Source organism: Sebastes umbrosus, chromosome 8, assembly GCF_015220745.1.
Source record: "Sebastes umbrosus isolate fSebUmb1 chromosome 8, fSebUmb1.pri, whole genome shotgun sequence".
Taxonomy (NCBI): Eukaryota; Metazoa; Chordata; class Actinopteri; order Perciformes; family Sebastidae; genus Sebastes; species Sebastes umbrosus.
The window spans coordinates 6,794,763-6,817,664 of NC_051276.1; the positions used below are offsets into that span (position 1 = coordinate 6,794,763).

General features: G+C 40.4%; 1 protein-coding gene across 4 annotated transcripts in view; it reads left to right on the forward strand.

Moving 5' to 3' along the window:
* The window catches only part of LOC119492521 (dmX-like protein 1), a 69,665-nt gene that overhangs the window by 39,023 nt on the left and 7,740 nt on the right, over window positions 1-22,902 (forward strand). The window contains exons 33-50 of one of the 4 annotated variants that reach the window (XM_037777011.1): window positions 362-438; window positions 4,918-5,039; window positions 6,126-6,383; window positions 7,447-7,670; window positions 8,008-8,156; window positions 8,399-8,484; window positions 8,600-8,801; window positions 10,755-10,872; window positions 11,266-11,328; window positions 13,989-14,075; window positions 15,838-15,956; window positions 16,990-17,158; window positions 19,583-19,643; window positions 20,528-20,655; window positions 21,276-21,353; window positions 21,546-21,637; window positions 21,840-21,892; window positions 22,656-22,873. In XM_037777011.1, coding sequence (XP_037632939.1) covers window positions 362-438; window positions 4,918-5,039; window positions 6,126-6,383; window positions 7,447-7,670; window positions 8,008-8,156; window positions 8,399-8,484; window positions 8,600-8,801; window positions 10,755-10,872; window positions 11,266-11,328; window positions 13,989-14,075; window positions 15,838-15,956; window positions 16,990-17,158; window positions 19,583-19,643; window positions 20,528-20,655; window positions 21,276-21,353; window positions 21,546-21,637; window positions 21,840-21,892; window positions 22,656-22,873 — 2,304 coding nt within the window. The remainder of the gene's footprint in view (window positions 1-361; window positions 439-4,917; window positions 5,040-6,125; window positions 6,384-7,446; window positions 7,671-8,007; window positions 8,157-8,398; window positions 8,485-8,599; window positions 8,802-10,754; window positions 10,873-11,265; window positions 11,329-13,988; window positions 14,076-15,837; window positions 15,957-16,989; window positions 17,159-19,582; window positions 19,644-20,527; window positions 20,656-21,275; window positions 21,354-21,545; window positions 21,638-21,839; window positions 21,893-22,655; window positions 22,874-22,902) is intronic. The other 3 variants (XM_037777012.1, XM_037777013.1, XM_037777014.1) reach the window with 3 other exon arrangements.

Below are 22,902 nucleotides of genomic sequence, written 5' to 3' on the forward strand. Positions count from 1 at the left end.
GATATATTGGTATCAGTATATAGTATATCAGCTAATAACTAAGAAGGAATTGCAGTACAGATGTGTTTGTGGTAGTTTAGAAACAGCGACACCATTACAAAGAGAATTTTCCAACTGTAAAATTTGCCACTCAGTACTAATTCTCAAAAGAAAACAAATTTAAGGGATCAATTATCACAAGAATTGTTCATGTTAAAGATTTTTTTATTGCAAGTTATTTTAAAGTTTGTATTGTGTATCAATGTTTAACAAATGCTTGGACTAGGAAAAGTTTATTGTGTTCTTTTAAGTGTGTTTAACTTAGATTGTATTTATGAACCTTCAAACACTAATTAATTTTTTAACCCTTGCCTTATTTCAGATCTATGTGTTGCACACACTGGCTGCCTCCCTGTCCGCCTGCATATATCAGTGTCTGTGTGATGGACACACCCACAGGTAAGTGTCCCAAGCAGGGATTTTAACCTATTAACATCTATCTAGGCTGTCATCTTTGCTGGTACCGTTCCACAAAGCAACGTAATCAGCAGCTTCATAGGGGACTTTAATACATCACAAACCTTGAGCTATTGTGAAGCCATCCATTCCTTAACAATAATGTTAAGGAACCCAGTGTTTGAAAAATAAAAGCTTTTATTCAGTCTGACTCAAAAGGGGTTCATAGTGGGTATCTACATTGCAGCATCTCTCTGAGCAAGCTTCTTGAATTCTTTATATGACTTCAAGCGATGCTTATCTTTGATACAACTTTTTCAATTTTCCACCACATTCACCTTGACACGACTCCATTAACAGCACTAGACGCCTCTGGATTATTTATCTATCAAGAGTGATCTGACATTGTTTTCCTATTCTTAGTATTAACATTTAAAAGACAAAATGCTGGCAACAAATGCTAATATGCATCCTTTGGTTTCATTTGTGTGTGTGTGTGTGTTAGAAGGTTTTGGACTTATTGGAGCAGAATAATAAGATAAGGGGGAAGGGACATGACTACTGGTAACCAAGCAAGAGGGTAATGCAGACATACATCTCAAGTCAAACACTACAAATGTAATACCAAAGTGGAAAATGCTTTTCAAGATGGCTTTGTTTATGAAAAAATCATGTCAGCACATGCTTTAGGCAGGCGGCAACCTCCAGCTCTGAAAAGTGAAGCAAATGTGGAAGTGCCTTGAACTTGCTTTCTTTCTAATATCCAGCAGGAGGCGACTCCTCTGGTTGCAAAAAGAAGTCTGATTGTATAGAAGTCTATGAGGAAATGATCCTACTTCTCACTTGATTTATTACCTCAGTAAACATTGTAAACATGAGTTTATGGTCTCAATCACTAGTTTCAAGTCTTCTTCAATACAGCATGATGTTCATTCAGTAAATGATGGTCCCATTTAGAGTCAAATAGACCATAAAGCAAGGGATGCTACAGGGCGTGGCTTCCTTGTGATTGACAGGTCGTGTGTTTTCAGTTCAGGAAAGTTAATTGTAACATTTTGGTCGCATAAAAACATCTTATTCAGCGTTCGGTTGTTCTTAGCTCCTCCCTCTCGTGTCACTTGTGGTTCCTAAAACCAAGATGGCGACGGCCAAAATGCCGAACTCGAGGATTCAAAACGGCAGTACTCAAACCAATGGGTGACATCATGATGACTATGTCCACTTCTTAAATTCAGTCTATGGCTTTAGGATGCCTTTACAGAGCGCTATAGTGGTGTGATTTCTGGGTACCCACTTTTTAAAAATGACAAACCATGGCGACCCATTTCACAATAGGCCGTATCTATAAATCGTGAGAAGAGCGAATTTGTGCGTAAATGAACGTCGTTCCTTACCATTTTTACTACCTTTTCTGCATCACCCGATATTGTCTTGAATATGTAACCCAGCCATTTTGAATAGAGATAGAGATAGATATATAAATCACTACTTCATTTTAGGCATGTGCTATTGAAAACATATACCCATGTACACATATTAAATAAATGCATGTAGGCCGAGTTAACAGGCTCTTGTTTTTTTTCCTCTCATCGGTAAAACAAACAGAATGAACGCCAGCCTTTCATATTAGATTCAATGTTCTAAGTAAACAACAATTATTACAATAGAAATATTCAGGCTCCCTCATGTGGCCCAAAGATGTACTGCAGATATAAATGTTAAATAAAAGGCTAGAAGAAATTATGCAAATTTATTCGGCGGCCCTAATAAAATCTCCTGCGACCCACCTGTGGGCCCCGACCCAGTGTTTGGGAATGACTGATTCAAGACCTGGAAAGAGACAAAACATGTTGGAAGTTTGCTAAATTAAAATATGACAGTCACTTGTCTGCGTTGATCGTGTTGAGAATGATTTATGAAAGCTGCTAGGCTGCTGTTTGTCATTCTTATTGTAAATACTTAATTAGATTTTTGGTTTTGACAGATGGGAGGAACATTGTTTATTTAAGACGCGTATGGGCCATAACTCCCTCTCACTTTGACAGCAACCCAGTAGGATCTAAACTTTGGATGGGTGAATGCGTGTGTGTTTGTCTTACAGCTGTGCTGCTGTGTGAGTTCCTGTCACGGTTCTGTCAGATTGCTTCGATGTTGTACAAAATCATTTTTACTTATGCTTGGCCAGGCTGGGACCTTTAAAGCCTCAGTGCTGTGACCCCAGAGATAGATTTGCTTGTATCAATTAATATATATATATGATATATAATATATATATGTATGTGTGTGTATATATATACAGCGTATATATATATAATATATATACAGTGTATTATATATCATACAGTATATGATATATATAATATATATCTTATATATATATAATATAATTATATATATATAATATATAAATGTGTCAAAAATAGAGTTTTCCTCTAAGCTAAGAGAGATTATGCATTATTCTTTCAGAGCAAGATCTCTGACCATGGTATTTCAAACATCACACAACTCAAAGCAGTGTGATGAAATGAGCACTTTTCTCATTATCTTCCTCTTCCGCCTTATACTTTACTCATGCACACACACAGAGCCATCTATCACATACTATTGGGAGTTGAACAGCCTAACTAAATTAGCAGGGCTATTTCTAATTTAACACCGTCTTTGTTATGGTAATTATGATATAAGCTCTCCTGGTGTGTCGCTGCAGATGTTTGATGGAATTGTGCTTCTGTTTCTTCCTCTCCAGTGTGGGAGCGAGAAAGTGAGTCTAAGAGAGTGTGAATTTTTTAAAAGGTATTTCAGGATGTAGGTTGCGGGGGTTGAGTGTTGCCGCCAAGTTGACAGTGATTTGATACATGTTCTGCTCTTTAGTCTCTCTGTTATCATGTTAACTTCAGTTCAATTTAGTCAGCCGTTAAGGAAATAACTTGCATGTACATATGAAGTGCATAGTGCTTGAATACCTTAAAGCACTAGAGGTTTCTGTACCTGTACATCTGCAGTGTTGTGTGTGACATAATGGATTCAATTTGTCGTGAAGTGCATTAAGACGACAGTGACTGGAAGTCCTCCTTCTGAATGAGGTTCCCTTTTACTTTTAGATTCTTTTTGATGCGGAGTCAATTGTTTTTTTTTGCAGAAGCTTAAAAGGGGACTTACTGTATTGGATGTTAAAAACTTGATAGACTCCCTGGCAGGTTCTCTGTAAAAGTTTCCTTCAGCAACAATCCAAGGTTTTTTTGTGTTTTTGAAAGGCCCTTTGATGTAAGAACTTGAATACTGACACTTTAATAAAGAAGCAAAGCTTTATGATAAAGTTGCAATCTCAAAGATCTCTGTTTTGTTGTCTATGGCGATAAGTGGGTAATTGCAGGTGGGTTTTTGGATCTCACTTCCCATAGATCCAAACAGTTTCGGGAATAGGGATGTCACAGTGAGGAAATTTTCCCACCGGTTAATAAACTTGTGACAACACCAGTGGAACATTTTACAAGACAAGACGACGCTCAATATCTGTAGAGCGCTTACTTTGATCTTTAACGTTGGATGGCTCAATCCGGCCCCACTGCGCCCTGCACACCGGCTGTGACCGCTCAGTCCTTCACATGGCAATTGTCTCATTAACGTTATGGTTCCCTTATAGCATTGGGATTAAATCCCAAGTATTGCCAAATAGGCGCTTTTGCTTTTCGCTTTGATACCAAATCTTCCACCATCGTCGTGTCTGTGAACTCTCTCTCGTCCCGTGTGTGAAATCTGACTCCTGTTACTCTGAGCTGAGACTCCGTAAGGAGCAGACACTTTCACTTTGAGATTGTAGCGTCCGTAGTCCAACTATGTATTGATAACACGCCACTGATACCCCAAAATGAACTAAATGGGTTTTATTTCTACTTAAAAAAGCAAAATGACGGTAGGGGCGGTGGGGAAGTAATGTAATCAGTGTATGCCCGTCCAGCGTATAACACCGTATAACACCGTATAACACCGTGTAACACCGACTACAGGGGCATGCCTAGTTTGGAATTTCCGTGAATGTTGCCGCAGACAACCAGTTCGTAATACTGCAAATGCAAGGGCTTTCATCAGTGGGCTATAGGCTCAATCATGTCATTGTGTTTCCTCATTCAGCGATAGATGGTGACTTAACAGACATTTATTTAAATAAACATTTTCAAGATTACTTAACTCATTACTTTAACATACATATAGCTTAGATGGGTAGCTAAACTGCGATGCAGTGCATTAGTATTTCAGGTCTTGACAGGACAGCGCTTGGCCACGGTGCCTCTTACTTCGAAACATCATCCCAGAATTCAGAACAAAGTTAAAACATTTAAAGTAAAACATTTAGACATCATATATTTAAACCACCTAACCCGTTTTTTATTTTTTTTATTTTACTTTTCAGTCCAGCATTTCATGTTTAATGTGTCCTCCTGGTACTGACGGTACATGATTGCTTTCTTTTGTCTCCCACAGCCATGTGAACCATTTCACTGGAATCGTTTATCAGAGCGTGTTGCTGTCTCAGAAGCAGCCAGTCAGAACTGTCAGCATGGATGAGTCTGTCCAGCCCAACACTTCACCTGCACAGTGGCCAGGTAATTAAGCCTAACCAAACATGTTTATTTATCTGAATTAAGAGAAACGAGGCATTTTTATCTCATTGTCAACAAGTAAAAGATCCAAGCCAACAATGCATTTGTCCATTTCTCGGTACTTGCCAACTTCCCTGCCCTGTCTGTAGCATTCAGCTCCAAGCTGTGTCCCTACTGAGGATGTACATTTTTTAAAATATTTGGGGAGTATAATTTCATTTTTAAAAAGGCTCAGTAAGGACCTGGTACCAAAAGTGAGTTGAGTCGAGTCAAACCATGCAGTGAAAATGAGGCAAAATTTCATTAAACAGCTGGGCACTGTACTTTTAAACAAACATCTCTCAAATGTGAGTGAATAGGGCATTTGCTGGGGACAATTTCAGCTCCTGATTAATACACATTTGGTGCTCTAGTGAGTATTTACAGCAGCAGGATGGTGTGTGTGTGGGATTGACTCAAAATAAACTACAGTGACCATGCTCATTAGAATGAAGGGACATGTCACCCAGTGCAACGATGTGGCTCATTGGTGTGTTTTAACAGTTATTGGACATCAATGGAGGTCTTTGGCATAGAGACCATAACTTCAGTGTATGAGTATTGTCAGCCTTTACCTTTTAAGGAAAAGGAGAGGTTGTCCGCACAAGGTGAGAAAAAAAGAAAAGAAAAAAACAGATTGTGGAAACTTTGCATCAATAAAAACTTTTAGGATCTGGCAAATTTCAACGTCTTTTACAACCTGTCCTTTGTCTTTGTTTGCTGTTTCTTGTCTAAACTAACTGGGATTGAATGTGCACATCAGCCATCTTTTCAACCATTCATCAATAAGTTGATGCATTCACGAATGAATACATTAAAATGATGTATTATGTCAATTTTGCTTTCTCTTTCTTCAAACGCAAGCGTGTGTTTTGTGTGCATTTTTTTTACATCGGAAATTTTATTTAATACGCTCAATATTTTGGTCATCTACTAAAAAATGCCGTTTTTGTAGTTTCTCATTTTAAATGGTTCTTCAAATGCTGTTGTCTGTTTCTCTTTTGACCTTTTTCTTTCCCTGCTGTCCTTCCTTTGCGTCCCCCTCTCCAGGTATTGCCTCTCTGATTCGCCTGTTGAGCTCAGCAGGCGAGGAGAGCCAGCCAGGCTTAGCTGTGCTGCTCTGTGAGATCCTGACTGCTGTCTTCCTCAGTCTGTTTGTTCACGGCATGGCCACTCACTCCAGCAACGAGCTGTTCCGCATCGTGGCCCACCCCCTCAACAGCAAGCTTTGGGTGACGGTGTTCGGAGGAGGCGCCCGGACCCCTGTCATTGAGAAACCCTACAGCCCAACCAGAACACCCCCACCAGGTTGGTAGAGATTAGTTTGGTCGATCTAGTTTCCATTCTGACAGTCTGCATGAGTGGCTGTCTCTCTGTGGGGTTTTTCCTTTGGAGGTGACCTAGTAGCTAAATTAAATCAGTGCTGCTAAATTAATTGGGTTCCCGTCTGTAGGTCATAGTGAAATCCATCAACATATTAGTGTGGGAGCCGTTTCCCTCACACTCTGTGCTATTCCCTCGTGTTCGGCAGAGGAAACCTGATGTAATGCAACTGTAAAGCCGGGCTCAGACTACAGGAGATCTGACAATCAGAGGAGAAATCTGGTCCGGGACCTTGGTTGGTCGGTACAGATCAACGGCCCTGATTCTCTGGTAATGTGAGGGGTTTACAGGTCCAGTCTTAAACCTCCCGAAATGTTCGCAGACTCATCGGGGCAGCCCCGATTAATATCAAACATGTTTGAAATGTAAGAGTTAAAATCTGGATGATTACATCAGCACTCTCCAGATATTTAAACTGACAAATCTCACCTCCAGTTCTCGCTGAAGAATTGGCTGCGTCTCCCCAACCTTTTCTCATCCAGACTCGTTTAGCCTTCTGCTTTTGTTTTTTCTTACTGTAAAGCATTACTACAGCAATTTGTTCCACCACGTCAGTCTCCGGTTTGTTTACATCTGCTTCTCCATGAGGTGGTGCGTTATCCCCATGATGGATTATCCCCACTATAATCTTAATAATATTTTGTAATGTGTGTTTTGAGATTAGAAAGAAGAGCATCTGTGAAGATTCTCCTTATGTGTGTGATTTTTAGGATTAGGATTTTAGGTTAGGATTTTAAAACTCCTGTAGTCTAAGCCCGGCTTTACACCTATTTATCTGACAAAATTTCGTCAATTTAAACTACTGTTTTTAATATTTTTAGGGCGATATTGGAGTATTTAAAGCTGATGTTATTGTCATCAAAAAGAGCATGTCAGGCTTGTTGTATGTATTGTATATGATGTGTGAATGCACGAGTGGGTAGGGGTGTGGTAGCAGCTGAAATCACAGTTGCAATAATTTCACAAACACTTTCTCTCGACACCCCAGCCTCACCAAGCGGCTCAGGCCAGAAGTCCAGACGATTCAGGCTTCTGTCATCACGCAGTGGATCCAAGGACGAGTCTGGGACAGAGCGAGAGGGCCCATCCAGTCCCAAGCACGGCCCATCCAGTCCAAAGCACAGCCCTGTAGTGGAAAACGAAGCTACCTCCATCTTTAAAGAACGATTTGTTCCTCCAGAGCTCAGCATTTGGGATTACTTTATCGCCAAGGTAATCCAGAATATCAATAACTACCCTAAAACCAATCAAGTAAAACATGACCCTTTCATATCCACTCATTTTCTGACTTGATCTTGAGTGTATTGACTCTCATTGGGATAATGGTTCATATGCAGAGTTCATGTATAACAGCATAATTATTGTGGTTATAGTTCTTATTTTATGGAAATAATCTGGCAATTTATAATAATCTAACTATGTTAATCTGCTATAATATTCAACATGTACTGAAGCTGACTGGTAGTGAAAGCAACAAAAAAAAAGTATATGTCTTTTTTTCTTTGGGTGTTTTTGTTTCGCTAAAACATTGTGTTGTTGTGTCTTTTAGCCTTCGCTGCCACCATCAGAAAACAGAATTGAATATGACTCGGAGGAGAGCCAGGGCAGTCAAGATGAAGAGGAAGAAGATGATGATTATGAAGATGTGTTTGACCCCAGCTCTCCGCAAAGAGAGCATTCAAACCACAATTCATACAGGTAACGACACAGCACTGAGTGGATATTACTGCAGAGTGACTCATCTTCACATGAGTTCAAGTTGCCCTGCGTAAACCTGCATGTGTTCACAGCTGTTTGTTTCTTTCCATTGATTTTGTATTCAGTTGCACTGCCTGAACACACTTTTACGCCTCCGGTTTTTCAAGGAGCTCTGGACCCATTTAAAGTATTTATGTTCAAAATTGTAAAATCTGATTTGTCGTGTTTTATTACCCTCTCAGTTGGTGTTTGATGCGTCTGGCAATGGTTCAGCTCGTGTTGGTCAACCTCAAGTCCTTTTACCCAATGGCAGGATATGATCTATTAGGTAAACACTAAAATACACCACACACACTGTTGTGTACTAACATCCTGGATGTGGATAAGCGCCGCCCCATTTCTCACTGCTAATCTTATTGTCTTTTTGCTTCTTCTTAACACAGATCTGCCTGTGGGCTCTCCTCTGTGTCACACTGTGCTGAGGACGCTGCAGCGCTGGGAGCGGGTGCTGCAGAAAAGGCTGGAGATCTTTGGTGGCCCCCCTTCCAAGTACATCTCCACCCCCCTCCAGGATGAAATGGCCGCGGCGGGCCCCGCCCTGCTCAGACACAAGGCCCTGTTTGAACCATCCAACACCCCGTTCAGGTACCACCATGAGCTGGGGATCAGTAACACAAGTGGAAAAATGATTATGAGAAGATTTTTTTTAATTTAATTTTAGGGCTGTCAAAACGATACTAACGCGTTAACGCAAATTTGTTTTAACGCCACTAATTTCTTTAAAGGGACTATTTGTAAGATTCAGAAATGCTGCTTAACAGCGACACCTGTGGCCTTGAAATCAACGAAAGTCAGCGTCGAGCTCGCGCTTGCTCGCTCTACATAGACATGAACGAGCATCGCCCAAAACAGTGAGGCGACACACGTCAGCTAAAACCACAATATCACTCTATATTTCAGCTGCTTGGCAGTAATGTTAGCTGACCAGACGAAGGTCTCTCCATGAATCAATGCTGATCCTAGCGTTGGCTTTTCCTGATCAGCGCAGGCTTCAGCAGCGGGGCTCCTCAACGAGTTACGTTATCACCTCCCGACCGCAGCCGGCAGCCGAAGACACCGCCACCCGGTCGGTAACGAGACGATAACGTAACTCGTTGAGGAGCCCAGTCACTTCACAAGACACGGAAAACCTCTGTTGGTCTGGAGGAGCTGCAGCAGTTATTTCTGCACAAACGTCCACTCTACATTCACTAGATATTCTCAGAGCTAAACTAACTCTTCTGCAGTGTGGAGTGAGCGCGCGTTCACGTCTAGAGGTGGAGCGAGACAGCGAGGACGCGCGCCATCTGAGTGAAGGAGAGCAGGCAGCGGAGACGAGGCTCCGGCCACACGCGAGCGCGCCTGTGTGCCGACCCGCTACATTTATACGCTTAAAAAGTTTCAAACAGTCCCTTTAACTCATCAACACAACTTGCCTTTTTTGGGTTGTAGCGGTAGCAGATCGTGGCATCATATAAAACTAAAAAACGTAGGGAACCCATTGGTACCAACCGTGTCATACTAGCTTGTCGCGAAGGAGGCTAAATAACGCTTCAAACCGACGCTAAATTTTGGCGGAAAAAACTGGTATGACCATTTTCAAATGGGTCCCTTGACCTCTAACCTCAAGATATGTGAATGAAAATGGGTTCTATGGGTACCCACAAGTCTCCCCTTTATAGACATGCCCACTTTATGATAATTGCATGCAGTTTGGGGCAAGTCATAGTCAAGTCAGCACACTGACACACTGACAGCTGTTGTTGCCTGTTTGGCTTGAGTTTGCCATGTTATGAATTGAGCATATTTTTTATGCTAAATGCAGTGCCTGTGAGGATTTCTGGACAATATCTGTCATTGTTTTGTGTTGTTAATTGATTTCCAAATAATAAATATATACATATATTTGCATAAAGCAGCATATTTGTCCACTCCCATGTTAATAAGAGTATTAGATACTTGGCAAATCTCCCTTTTAAGGTACATTTTGAACAGATAAAAAAATGTGCAATTAAATTGTGATTAATCTTGATTAACTATGGACAATCATGCGATTAATCGCAATTCAATAATTGAATCGATTAACAGCCCTACTGTTTTTTTCTTTAGACTGAATTTGAAATAAGTCAGCCTTAGTTTGTTTTTTGTTGAAAAAACAATCGACTTCCCCTTTATAATATCAATTCAAGCCTACAGATATACCCTTCAGCTTTTAAACATCATGAATTAGTGATGCTGTTCAATAGACTACAGTTTAGCCTTCAGCACCAGATACATCTGTACAGCACATTCACACCAGTGAAATGTATTTAGAAATTCTCCCTCAAGACCCCTATAGATTTCTACATGGCCCGTACAGTACACACTGTAGGGGATTTACTGTTCTTGGAGGAACAACAGTTATTGTATGTGCATTTGATGTGTTTTGCCTCGAGCACCAAATATGTGGAGTTTTGAGCACCAATGGCACAAGTCAGAAATGATGTCTTCTAACACATTTTGTTTTGCTTCAGGGAACTGATGCAACTGATTTAATGAGATGTGTTGTATTATTTTCAGGACCAGCCACCGTTCAGCGCTGCCAGTGAAGCGTCTGTGGCAGTTTCTGGTCAAGCAGGAAGAAGTTCAGGAGACTTTCATTAGACACATCTTTACCAAGAAACGGGACCCGAATGAGGTACCTCACGTTTACACCATGCCAACCCTCTGCATGAACTGTCTCCATGTTGCACAGCTAGCACATTGTGTTAATTGTCACTGAATAACATTAACTGTCGTGTTATGATAAAATCCACAGCATGTTTATGTATTTACCCCGAGGCAAACTGCATCCCTGTTACATCCCTGTTGGTGCATTTGTTTTTTTTTGTCCTGCATGCCAACTTCATGTATTATTACCGCCTCCAGTTGCATGTTGATGCTTTATTCCAATAATTACACCCTGTTTGATTAACAGCACAATAATGCAGTTTCTGTGTGTGTTTGACTGCATGGTTCATCACTGTTTGGTTGTATGTTGTGTGTGTTTTGTGTGTGTGATTCCCCTTTGCTGCTTCCCCAATCATTAAAGTCGGGTGAGGACCAGGCTGACAATATGAAATGTTCAGGGATGGAGGAGACAGGAAACCACCAGGTACTGCTGCTACACATAAATTGTGGCTTTTGGTGTTGGGGTGGGATGGGCACCAAATCTCAACAAAGTACATCAGTACTTTCATTTGATTAGATCCTTATTCTTGGTCACTTATTCTTTGATCGGATGTTATTTTCAGAAGTGAGTGCTTAAATTCTGTAAAACAAAGTATTGGCACTGATATTTGAAAAAAATTCAAACAATACCCAGTCTTATGCTATGTTCACACTACGAGTGTCAAAAGCAACAAAACTATTATAGAGCTGTTTTTAGATAGAACAAAACAGGGTGAAAGAAAATCATTAGGGATGCTCCGATCCAACTTTTTCAGTTCCGATACCAATACCTGGGTTTTGGGTATCGGCCGATACCGAGTACCGATCCGATACCAGAGTTTAATTAATAAGCTGTATGCCTCACTGTGTGGAAGAGACTGGGATCATTCTTTTATGTGTAAGGCAACATCAGGCTTGACTTAAATATCACTTTCCTAACTTTGTAAAACAAAATGTAACAAATAAATACGTAGATATAAATTGAGTGAATTGTTCTTTATTATTAAAATAATAAATCGTACACCAGCAACTTGGTAAAAGATCTTCAAAATTAACCGGAATTACAATTTAAGTGAAATCCTTTTTAATGCAGCAACAAATTGATCAACACTTAAACAGGAATTAATATTCCAGTATGTAATGTATATAGTAGTAGTAGTATATTAACATAGAACTGAATTGAATAGATCGGCCCCATTGTCACCGATACCCGATCCAGCTATTTGAGTCAGTATCGATCCGAGATTCGTATTGGTATCTGTGCATCCCTAAAAATCATATGATTGGTTGACGCTTCACCGCGTCATTGGAGCGCTGAAACCAGCTTGAGACCAGCTCAACTTGCGTGTCACACCCGTCAAGTGTCGGGCGTCAGTTTGTAGCTTCATGTCACATAAAAAATGACTTGTAGAATGTTGCTGTGTTGCTCGTAGTGTGAACTCAGCTTTAGAGGTGGGACAGACATTTTTGTGGTAGAGCCCTGGGGATAATAATCCTTTAACTGTAACGTTTTATAAGTAAAACCATGCCATTTTCTTGGTTTTAGAGTATATCATAAAAAAAAAAACCTTTAGTCTCTCACGTAGGGTTGCATGATTGTGACATGCAGACTGCAGAAAATACTTTCAGATTAATTTGGTTTGCAAAGAAAAAATTAAAAACCGTATGATTGGTCACTCACACAGTTTACCAGAATCACTCTAAAGGTGGTGTCAATATCACACCAAAATCAAGTTGGTTAATTGTGGAAGCTAAAACTGTTAATTAATATATTTATATATTTATATATTAAACCATTCATCCCTGCTCTCTGGAAACTCACAACAAAAATGTGTGATATTTTTTTTATTCCTAACAACAACAGTACTATTTGATTTGTCAAGACCCATGAGTAAACCATATTGTGCAGATGTTGAGAAACCTTCTGAAGCATACTTCACATCAACATACTGTAGTGTGGGCGGCACAAACTGTACCGTTGATTAGATATGAGAACATGCACATCATGTGCTTTCTATTTGCCTCCTACAGTAGAATATTAAATGTGGCCCGTCACATATAATCTGAGAAACATTAAAATTGTGATCTTGACAGAATCACACCACGTATATTTTCTGGGCCATGAACTCTGAATGTTCCGGTCAGTGTTTGATATTAATCTTACATTTAGCGGTCTCAATATCCATGTGAATGTGAACCGTAAATCTCAAATTGCACTGTAAATTGATGCTTCATAGAGGTTTGTAATCTTCTGGCTCTCGCTGTGCAAGCTGCCACATTGTAGATACTCCATTTGGCTCAGTGTTAATTAACCCAGTCTCTCAGAGGACAAGCTATGAAGCTGAATAGCTTCTGATTAATGGGCCCAACACTGTCGCAGTGAATCTGCGCCCCACAGGGATTATGTGCTCGGCGAAAATGGCAAACCACCATATTTAGATTTCTGCAAGTCAAGTTTTACTTTATTCCATCTGACAGAGAAAGACATGGTCTTTTCCCCTTGAATAAACGCACTAAAGACTTTAATTCAATCTCATGCTCAAAGGATGCCTGTCTCATTTTGAGTAAAATCAAAATGTTACATCTCTATACAATATGCATAGCTACATTATAGCCTACTCTGCTACTGCATCGTCCCGTAGGACCTCTATGGTACAGTACAGTGTGTGCCTGTGCTCATCGCTCAAGGGTTGTTGAGCTCATGCTATCTAATGGCACTAACCCAGTTATGTTGGCTGCTGTGGTTAACAGGGTGGCCTGATGCACCTCACACACGTCCTCTGCTAACCTCTAAAGGCAAGACAAACAAACACATTAACATAGAGAGTGCACATATTACACAAAGAGTTGGCTTGGCTGGAGCCACGGCTCCGTTACAACACCAGCTCTGTTGTCTTCTACAGCAAATAATTTGGCACTTCATTCATCAACCCCTCTCATGGATCTTGTCAGGTCATTGATTCTGTAGCATGAGGGGAAATGTACTGTATCTGAAGTTATGGCTGTGATTTGTCTGCAGGAAATGTTTACCGACGTTTCAACAATAATGATTCAATCTCCATGGTGGTGATTTGTGTTTGTGTGTGTGTTCGTTCCTCTGTGCAGACTGAGTCAGATCAGGGCTCCCCCGGAGGAAAGGCACGCATCATCCACAAGGAATCTGACATCATCACAGCCTTTGCCATCAACAAGGTACAACTCTTTTACACATTTGTCACTGAACAACGCATTAGACTCTGAAAAGCAAAGTGTGTTTCCCACCGAGGACTTTGTTAGTTTGTCAATCTATCTGGCTAGTGCGGTAATCTCTGTATTTTAAGTTATTTTATTATTATTATTTATTATTTATTATTTTGTTTTTAGAACAGATGATGTATGATAATAGAGTCCCTACGTGGAGTCCAGACACTGGTGGTGGTGGTGGTGGTGGTGGTGGTGATGATTCTGCTAAAACGGGTAGGCTTAGGAGGCTGATGAAGCTGATGAGTCTTGGCGATGATGGGGTGGTGGAGGGGCGCGTGTAACAGCAGCATGAATGTACTAAAGGCAGAGAGAAAATCTTATTTAAAAAGGAGACAGCAACAAGATGATAGGCCAACAATAAAGGTGTGTCACTGTGCTGTTGGGTGGATGTGACCAACAGATGAAAACAGCTGATAATTGCGATTGACGCCCCAAACAATGACGGCAAGGAAGTTATGAGTGAGTGTGCGTGAGAGGAGTGAATGGCACGATGTATGAGAAATAAACTACAGGCCTAAGCATGCAAAAGTATAGTCTTCCTGACTGAACATATGCCAGAGCTTCAAATGTTAGAAAACTGCAAACAAACAAAAAGAACTGAGCAGCAAAAATAAACTACTAAAAAGTAGTAAAAAGTGTCTTCTGTGGGAGTTGATTCATCAACGGTTTACTGTGAAACACACTTGTAGCTATGAATCTCACCTTCAGAGACTTTCTTTGAAAACATTTTAAAGCTGCTCTAATCAATATTTTTATTGGATCAAATGTCTGTCACTTATGAAAGGGGTTGCTTGTTGTGACGAACCCACCGAGAATAATCACCTATCTCTGCCGTCTCTCACTAAGCTGTAAGGAGCGATTTAGTGTCTTTCACCTCATTGTTTTGTTTTTTGGGGTCACAACTTTACCGTTTGGGTTCAGCTTTACCGCTTTCATCCACCTCTTTTCCAGCTGAGTGAAAGAGCTCTTATAAAACCACCACCCTACACCAAACGGCTTTTGAACATAGTGGAGCATTGAGCAGCTAAAGAGCAAGATATTTCCCTCAGGAGTCTAAGGAGACCAAAAACAGAGCTAAAAGGAGAGTGACACAAGCCAGAAACACCAAATAAATGTTAATGTTGTTCTGTGCCTGCTTGATGTGTAAGTGAGAAGCATTTGCTATTTCAATTTCATAAGATGATAATATGTCAGTGTTCAGTAAATACTGCTTTAAGAAGTTTTAGCCCAGCTGTGCATAATAACAATGCTTTCTAGTTTGGTACAACAGATGTGCAGCTATCCAAATAAAATACAATTTTGTAGTCTTAATTTGAAGTTCTAAACTGAATTGGCTTGGCCAACAGATTCAGGGCACGCAATTTAAATTCAAAACAAATATTAAATTCTTTTGGCCAGTGGCACAACTCTTACACCATATCCTAGCGCCTTTGATGTTGTTGAGCTTGTGTTTTCTTTGTTTGATATACGAAGAGGTTCCCGCTGTGATGCTCTTGCTTGAATGTAGCTCTTTATTTAAAGGGAAGCAGTAGTGCTGGCGATCAAAGGAAGGTGTACCTCGGGTCATCATTATAGTTGGATGGTTTTGTGACCACGGGCAGAATAGAGTTGGAAAAAGTCACTAAAAGTCTAACCCTATTTTCCTCACCCTTATCCTCTCTGTCACCCGCCTCTCCTTGTCCCCATTTCCTGTCTCTGTCTGTCTCCAAAGGCAAATCGTAATTGTTTAGTCATGGCCTCCACCCATGACATTCAGGAGTTGGATGTGTCATCCATCTTAGCCACACAGATCTTGACATGGATCGATGACGATGACGCCGAAGCCAAAGGGTAAGAGAACAATCTGATGTGTGTGTGTGTGTTTGTTTGTGTGCATACTGTACTTGTTTAGGCCAACGGCTGTGATTCTTCCAGAGTAACATCAACTCACTTTTCACCCTCATACCAGCAGAGCTAAATCGAGTGTGGGCGTGGGACAATGTGATTGGTTCAGTAATGATTGTGTAGGCGGAGTACATGCATCTGCATTGTGTTGTCTGTGTTTGGAGGTGCTGCATAATCTACATGTATTTGTGTGTGGCCGCTCCTTTTATGAGATATTATCACATTTCAGAGCAGGGGTCACTTTCTGTCAGTATGCGTTCCTGCATACCTGTTATAAATGCAAATGTCTTTTGTTATTTTTCCACTCTAAGGATTATCAATCTGTTTCCTACTAAACATGTCTCAGGTTTATCTCTGAACTGTTATGTGTTTTATTGTTGTTTTGTTTTAATGGCTAATTCAACATCTGGCCATGGGAAAACTAAAATAAATTAGCCTTTTGGCTAACACTGGCACATTTACAGTGATGTTGATTAATGCATTGTTCCTGAGAATGAATCAATAAGTAAATAAAAATAATGATTTAAAAAAAAAAACTGAACACAGAGATGGTAAATGGACTTGCATTTATACAGCGCTTTTCTAGTCTTCCGACCACGCAAAGTGCTTTACACTACATGCCAACATTCACCCATTCACACACACATTCATACACTGGTGGCAGCGGCTGCCATGCAAGGTGCCACCTGCTCATCAGGATGTAAACTAATGCTCATTCACACGCACACTCACACCCCGATGGCACAGCCTTCTGGAGCAGTTTGATGTTCAGTATCTTGCCCAAGGACATTTTGACACGTGGACCGGAGGAGCCGTGGATCAAACTTCTTCTGATTAGTGGACGACCCGCTCTACCTCCTGAGCCTCAGCCGCCCCAAATGACACTGCTATAAAACTTTTTTTTTCTTTTGTTCCCTTTAAGATTTAACTACGTTACAGCCATGAAGATACATTATATACTATTATTCTGTCTCTGCAGTGGTAGTGTTGATGACTTCCTGGTGGTCCATTCACGCGATGACTTTGCCGCCCTCCACGGCACAACGCCGTACACTCACAGTAGCCCCGGCACACCCATCAACATGCCGTGGCTGGGAGGAGTGCAGACAGGCCGGGGTGCAGCTGTGGTGAGCTCTAGACCTGAAGTTGTATGTGATTATACTACCTGGGTTATTTGTTTGCTCCACCTGTCTTCTCCTGCTCTGTTGAGTTATTTTCCCGATGTTATTACAGTATATAGTTATTTTCCCTCTTTGATTAAAGAGCCATGCGAGTTGTTTTGCATGTTTTCGGCCATCAACTGTAAACCGTTCATACTTTACAAAACTGACAAACATTTTACAAAGCATACAACTTTGCACCCTTAGAGTTAAATTGTAAGTGGGTGTGGACCAGCATACTAATACAGTCTATATTGGCATGGGCCAGTAGGATAGGGGTGATAAGGAGCATGTAATAGGGCTGCACGATTTAGAAAAAATATCTAACTGCGATTATTTTTGACTGATATTGCGATTATGATTTGCGATATTAGAGGGTATGATCATTTTTACATCATAATTCTCATTTTCATTGAAAAACATTAAAAAGATTATGGTGTGATTTTTGTGGGGATCTGTACCAAACAAAGATCTTTTCTTAAGTCTGTAGAATATGATGTGTAGGCCAGGACATCTCTGCAGCACGACAATATTTAGTTTAAAATGATATTTTGACACACATTACTTCCTCCTCATCATGCGATTTGAAAATTACGGTAAGCCATATTGAAATTTTGATAAAACTGATTAATTGTGCAGCTGTAATCAATCAATAGAAAATTAATCTAACTATTTTGATAAGAATTAAAAGGAAATCTAAGTCATTTTTCAAGCCAAAGTTACAAATATTCCCTCGTTCCAGCTTCCCAATTGTGAGCATTGTTGATCTGGCAAAAGAAAAGTGTTATAAAGAAGTCACCCTGGGCTTTAGCAAAGTTATTAAAATGTTTCCACTAGGTTCTGACATATTACAGATCGAACAATAATTTGATGAATTGAACAAATAATTAGTATATTAATCGAGACAGAAAATGACTGTGCAGACCTAATTTTTTGGTTTCTTACCTTTTTGGAAGCAACTATTTGATTTAATCTCAGCACCGTATGAAAATACGCTTTAAAAAGTCTTGAAACTTGTTTTAGGATAGTTAATGTATCACAGTTTATATTTTGTTACCATTATTGCTGTTTTAATTCTTATTATATTTTTTTAGTTGGGGTGTTTCTTGCATAAAAAGAAGATTTCTGTTCAACAGCCAAGTATCAGATGTTGTAGCATAGTTGCTTTTTGGAAAATCCTTTTCCATGAGAAGATAAAATAAAAACTTGGTTGACTGTTCACTGGATTGCTAAATGGTAAATCTCAGTAAATTGTTGTCTTGAAGTTTGGAAACTAATCTAAACACTGACAATGCTTTGGTCACTCATGGTCTGCTGCAATATCAAGTGAATGCAGTTTGTAGTTCAAATAAACCTCGAAAAAGCAGCATTATATACAGTAATGATTGCCACGGGTTTAGTATTCTCTTCACTGCTTTTCTGGAATTAAGTGATGTTGTCTGTTGCTCCTCTGGATCTGCCCTTCTTTGTACTCTTTGTACTAAGCAAAATCCTCAAAGCAGTTTAAATTACTTAAATTAATAATTCATCTTTGTGTGTTTGCCAAAAGCATCATGGCCGCTGTGCTAACATTAGCTTCCCTCATTGATTTACAAAGAAACAAAGATGTTGCTGACAGCTCGTGAGACACCAGGCCCAAACCGCTATAATTTGTATGCTTTTTTTTAATTAGAAAAGTCTGTAAAAGCTGTTCCACTAAGCAGAGAAACTTGGCGTTGTTAGCAGGGGGGAGGGAGATAGATTTTATTTTGGTGCTAGCTCTTTGAATCAAGTCAGTTGTGAGTCATGTTTTGTTGATATTAACCAGCTTGCTCGTTGCTCTTGATATGCAGACTGGACAGTAAGAGCCACTCTGCATAGTAATTATTTTACCAACCAGTCAGGCAGTGTGCTCGAGGTTGGAGCAGACTACATTAGAGACAATAATAAATAAAAACCTGTGGCAGACATTGCTGTTAATGTCTGCCTCTCTGGGCCACCAGTCATAACACAGGACAGGAAATAGTAACTGAGCTACAGTATATTAAGACAATTTATGCTATTTGCTGATGGGGCAACCGTCCATTTATTCTGTAAACTAAATGCAACATTAAATATGTACTTTGGCATAATGATTAAGATTAACATTTCTCTGACCTTTAAGTTGATTTTAACTACAGACTTTCAGACGTGCACCTCGTTACGTAAATGTTATGGCACTTTTCACATTTACATAAAAGTTAATGGCAATCCATTAGTAACAAGCCATTAGTTTAACAGCCAGCAATGGAAGTATTCTGTGTGTGAAGAAGGCTCTCTACTGTTACTTAGTTACCTGTCGTAACGAATTTACCATAATGAAGTTCTGCATTGTTTTCTTCTAATGTTGGCTTACTAAACATCTTCTCCTCCTCTTCACTTTTCTTCTCCCAGATGATCAAAAGAAATATCAACAATGTGAGAAGAATGACCTCCCATCCCACACTGCCTTACTGTAAGTACGACTCTGACGTGTCTGTCAGTAGATAAGAAGAGTATCCGCCTCTTGAAGGTGCTATCCAGACATCATATTTCTCGTGGCAAAAAAAAGTCTTCTGGGGATGATTACATCACCCAAAAAAGGTTCTCATATGTAGTTATTTAGCAAGTGGCAAAGGTCGTGTCTAGATGGTAACCCCCATATTGCAGAGACTTGCAAAAACTCTCACGAGACTTGCTGCCCGACGACCTACGCTAACCTTAACCATTCAAGGTCAATGCCTCACCTTAAAGGTGCAGTGTGCAGGATTTGGTGGCATCTAGTGGTGTGGTTGCTGACCAACTGAGTACCCCGCCGCTCACTTTTCCCTTTCCAAAACTCCGGTAACGTGAGCCGCAACGGAAGTCAGACACATGGCGGAGCAACATGGCAGATTCCCTGAAGAGGACCCTCTGCTTATGTAGATATGAAGGGCTTATTCTAAGCTGACGAAAACAAACAACATAGTTATGAATAGTATATTCGTTTTTTGCCAATAGATCCCTCAAAATGTTACACACTGTTCCTTTGGCCATCTTGCGAGAGTTTCGCAAATCGTGTGGTACCATCTAGACGCGACCCCAGTAGTGCTGCTGTTGACTTAGAAAAGGCTGAGTGAGCCCAACCTTGTATTTTCTAGTCAAACCGCAGAGTGGGGATTCAGTTGTGAGGCGTTCGGGTAGAATAATTCCCAGCAGGTCTTAAGAACGGCTGTTGAAGTGCGTCTGTAAAATAAACATTTTATTTCATCAATTATTAAAATAGATGCTTTTGGGAACAAAAGAAATGCCAAAACCTCATGTTGGGACCAGAATGCTCATCGAGATACACTGGAAAATGAGTTTTTTTCTTTTTTCCAGATCTAACAGGAGCTCAGGATGGTAGCGTCAGGATGTTCGAGTGGGGTCACTCCCAGCAGATCATCTGCTTCAGAAGTCCAGGCAACTCCAGAGTCACCAGGATACGATTCAACCACCAGGGAAACAAGGTTACAAAGTTACACACACACACACACACACACACACTCTCTATATGAACTGTAAAATTGAACAGTTAACTTACCAGCAACAGATGTCAGACTATTCTTAGCTTTGCAGCATAACTGCATTGTGAAGTGAGCCTGTCAAATTCAGCAACATTTTCACACTTTGCCATTCAGGCACAAACCACAGTGGGGAGTTTGGCTTCAGCACATTTTGTTATTCAGCCGCTGAGTGATTCAACAGCTCTGAACTCAGGCACTCGCCTCAAGCTAATAACTTTCTCAGATGGTGCCTCTCCTGTGCCAGTACGTCTTATCTGCCTGTTCTGGCCAAAAGAGTGAAATATGCTTTAAAAAAAGAAAAAAAAATTGGAAAGAGAGGACAAGCAGAGTGCTTGATGCTAGTTATGTAAGTGGTGCTTGAACTTATGAGGCTGTTGACGTGTTTTGGAAGATAATTTGAGAACGATCCAAATCACCAGAAGGGAGAGACGGAGCTCAATGAGTGTGCAAACACAGGAAGAGCGCAGGACAATATGTTTTTGTCTGACTGATGTAAAAAGAAAGGATAATTCTTACTTAATTTTAGCAAAGTCTGATATCTGCTCTCTGAATGTTTTGTGCAGTTTGGTATCGTCGATGCTGACGGAGGTTTGAGTCTCTGGCAGACCAACACAAGTGGGAATGCACCTAAACCATACCTGGTAAGAAAGTCACCGGGCAGATCAACGTGCTACCTTTTCTTTTTCCGACATGTTTGTTTTTGGTTTTGTCTGTCTAGACGCTCTCCGTGTCCTCACACTTTCTTCCTGTCATTCTTATTTTGTGTTTACTCTCCTCCTGCTTCTCTATTACTGTCACTATTACTAACCGTCTTCTTTGTTTCTCTCTGACAGACGTTGCAGTGCCACAACAAGACAGCTCATGACTTTGTCTTCGTGGGCTCCTCTTCCCTCATCGCCACTGCAGGTCTTTCAACAGACAACAGGTACGACAGTCGGAGGGAGCATTGTGTCTCTCCAGTCGTCGTCAAAAATTGTCCTCCCAATTAAATTCTGTTTCATAAACTTTTAATTAAAGGCTGAATCTTTGCCGTTCAGCTCCACTGTACCGTGTCCAACAGGGATAATGTCCTTTGATTAAAATGTAGGAATGGATAATTATTTAGTATTTTTTTTTTCACTCCACAGGAACGTGTGTCTGTGGGACACTCTGGTGACTCCTGCGAACAGCCTTGTACATAGTAAGTCGTTTTTTTGTAACAGCCTCTTTTAAGAATCCGCTGAGCAGTTTGTTCCACCGACAGTCCAAAACCAAATTTCATGATGTCTGCTTGGACTTTGGAAATTCTGATGGCCATTTTTTGCTATTTTCTGACATTTTATTGACGGCAGTTAATCAATTATTCAAGAAAATAATTAGAATATTAACATAAGCGTTAGTTGCAGGCTTACTGTCAAGTAACAACTTGAATTTCAAATAAATTGTACAACTTTTATGCCTCTGCGACAGCCATGGCTGAAAGCATTGTGCTTTTGGGTTGACTGTTCGTTCGTATGTCCTATTCTTGTGAACGTGATATCTCAGGAACGCCTTGGGGGAATTTCTTCAAATTTGGTACCAACGTCCACTTGGAATCAAGAATTCATATTATATATTACATTAATATTATGACAATTTCACACAATTGTCTAATAGGATAAAATGATGAACTGATTACATTTTGGACAGACATGGATGTGAACTGCAACCTGGCTGGTTGGCGGAGGCGTCCAAACGCAAGGCTGCAATTCTAGTTATGACATACTATACTATGATATTTTTATGAAATTTTTTATGATAATCTATGAAATTTTTTTATGAAAACTATACCAGGCCATTTTTATGACAAACTCTACTATAACTTTTTTATGACATACTACAATGATATATCCCGTTCCCTCTGATTCATCCATTTTATTCTACTCCATCTGCCAACCTTCCCCTTTCTCTCTCTCTCTCCTTAGCTTTCTGTTGCCACGAGTCCGGAGCCACCGTGCTCACGATGGCTTCCAGGCAGCAGCTGCTTATCACAGGTGGGAGGAAGGGCTGGATCAGCGTACTGGAGCTTTCCCACAGGCTCCAGCGTCAGAGCTTCCAGGCCCACGACTCGCCGGTCAAAGCGCTGGCTGTCGATCCGACCGAGGACTGCTTTATCAGTGGATCAGCTGAGGGCAACATTAAGGTATGTTGACTGGTTAATTAATGAAATTA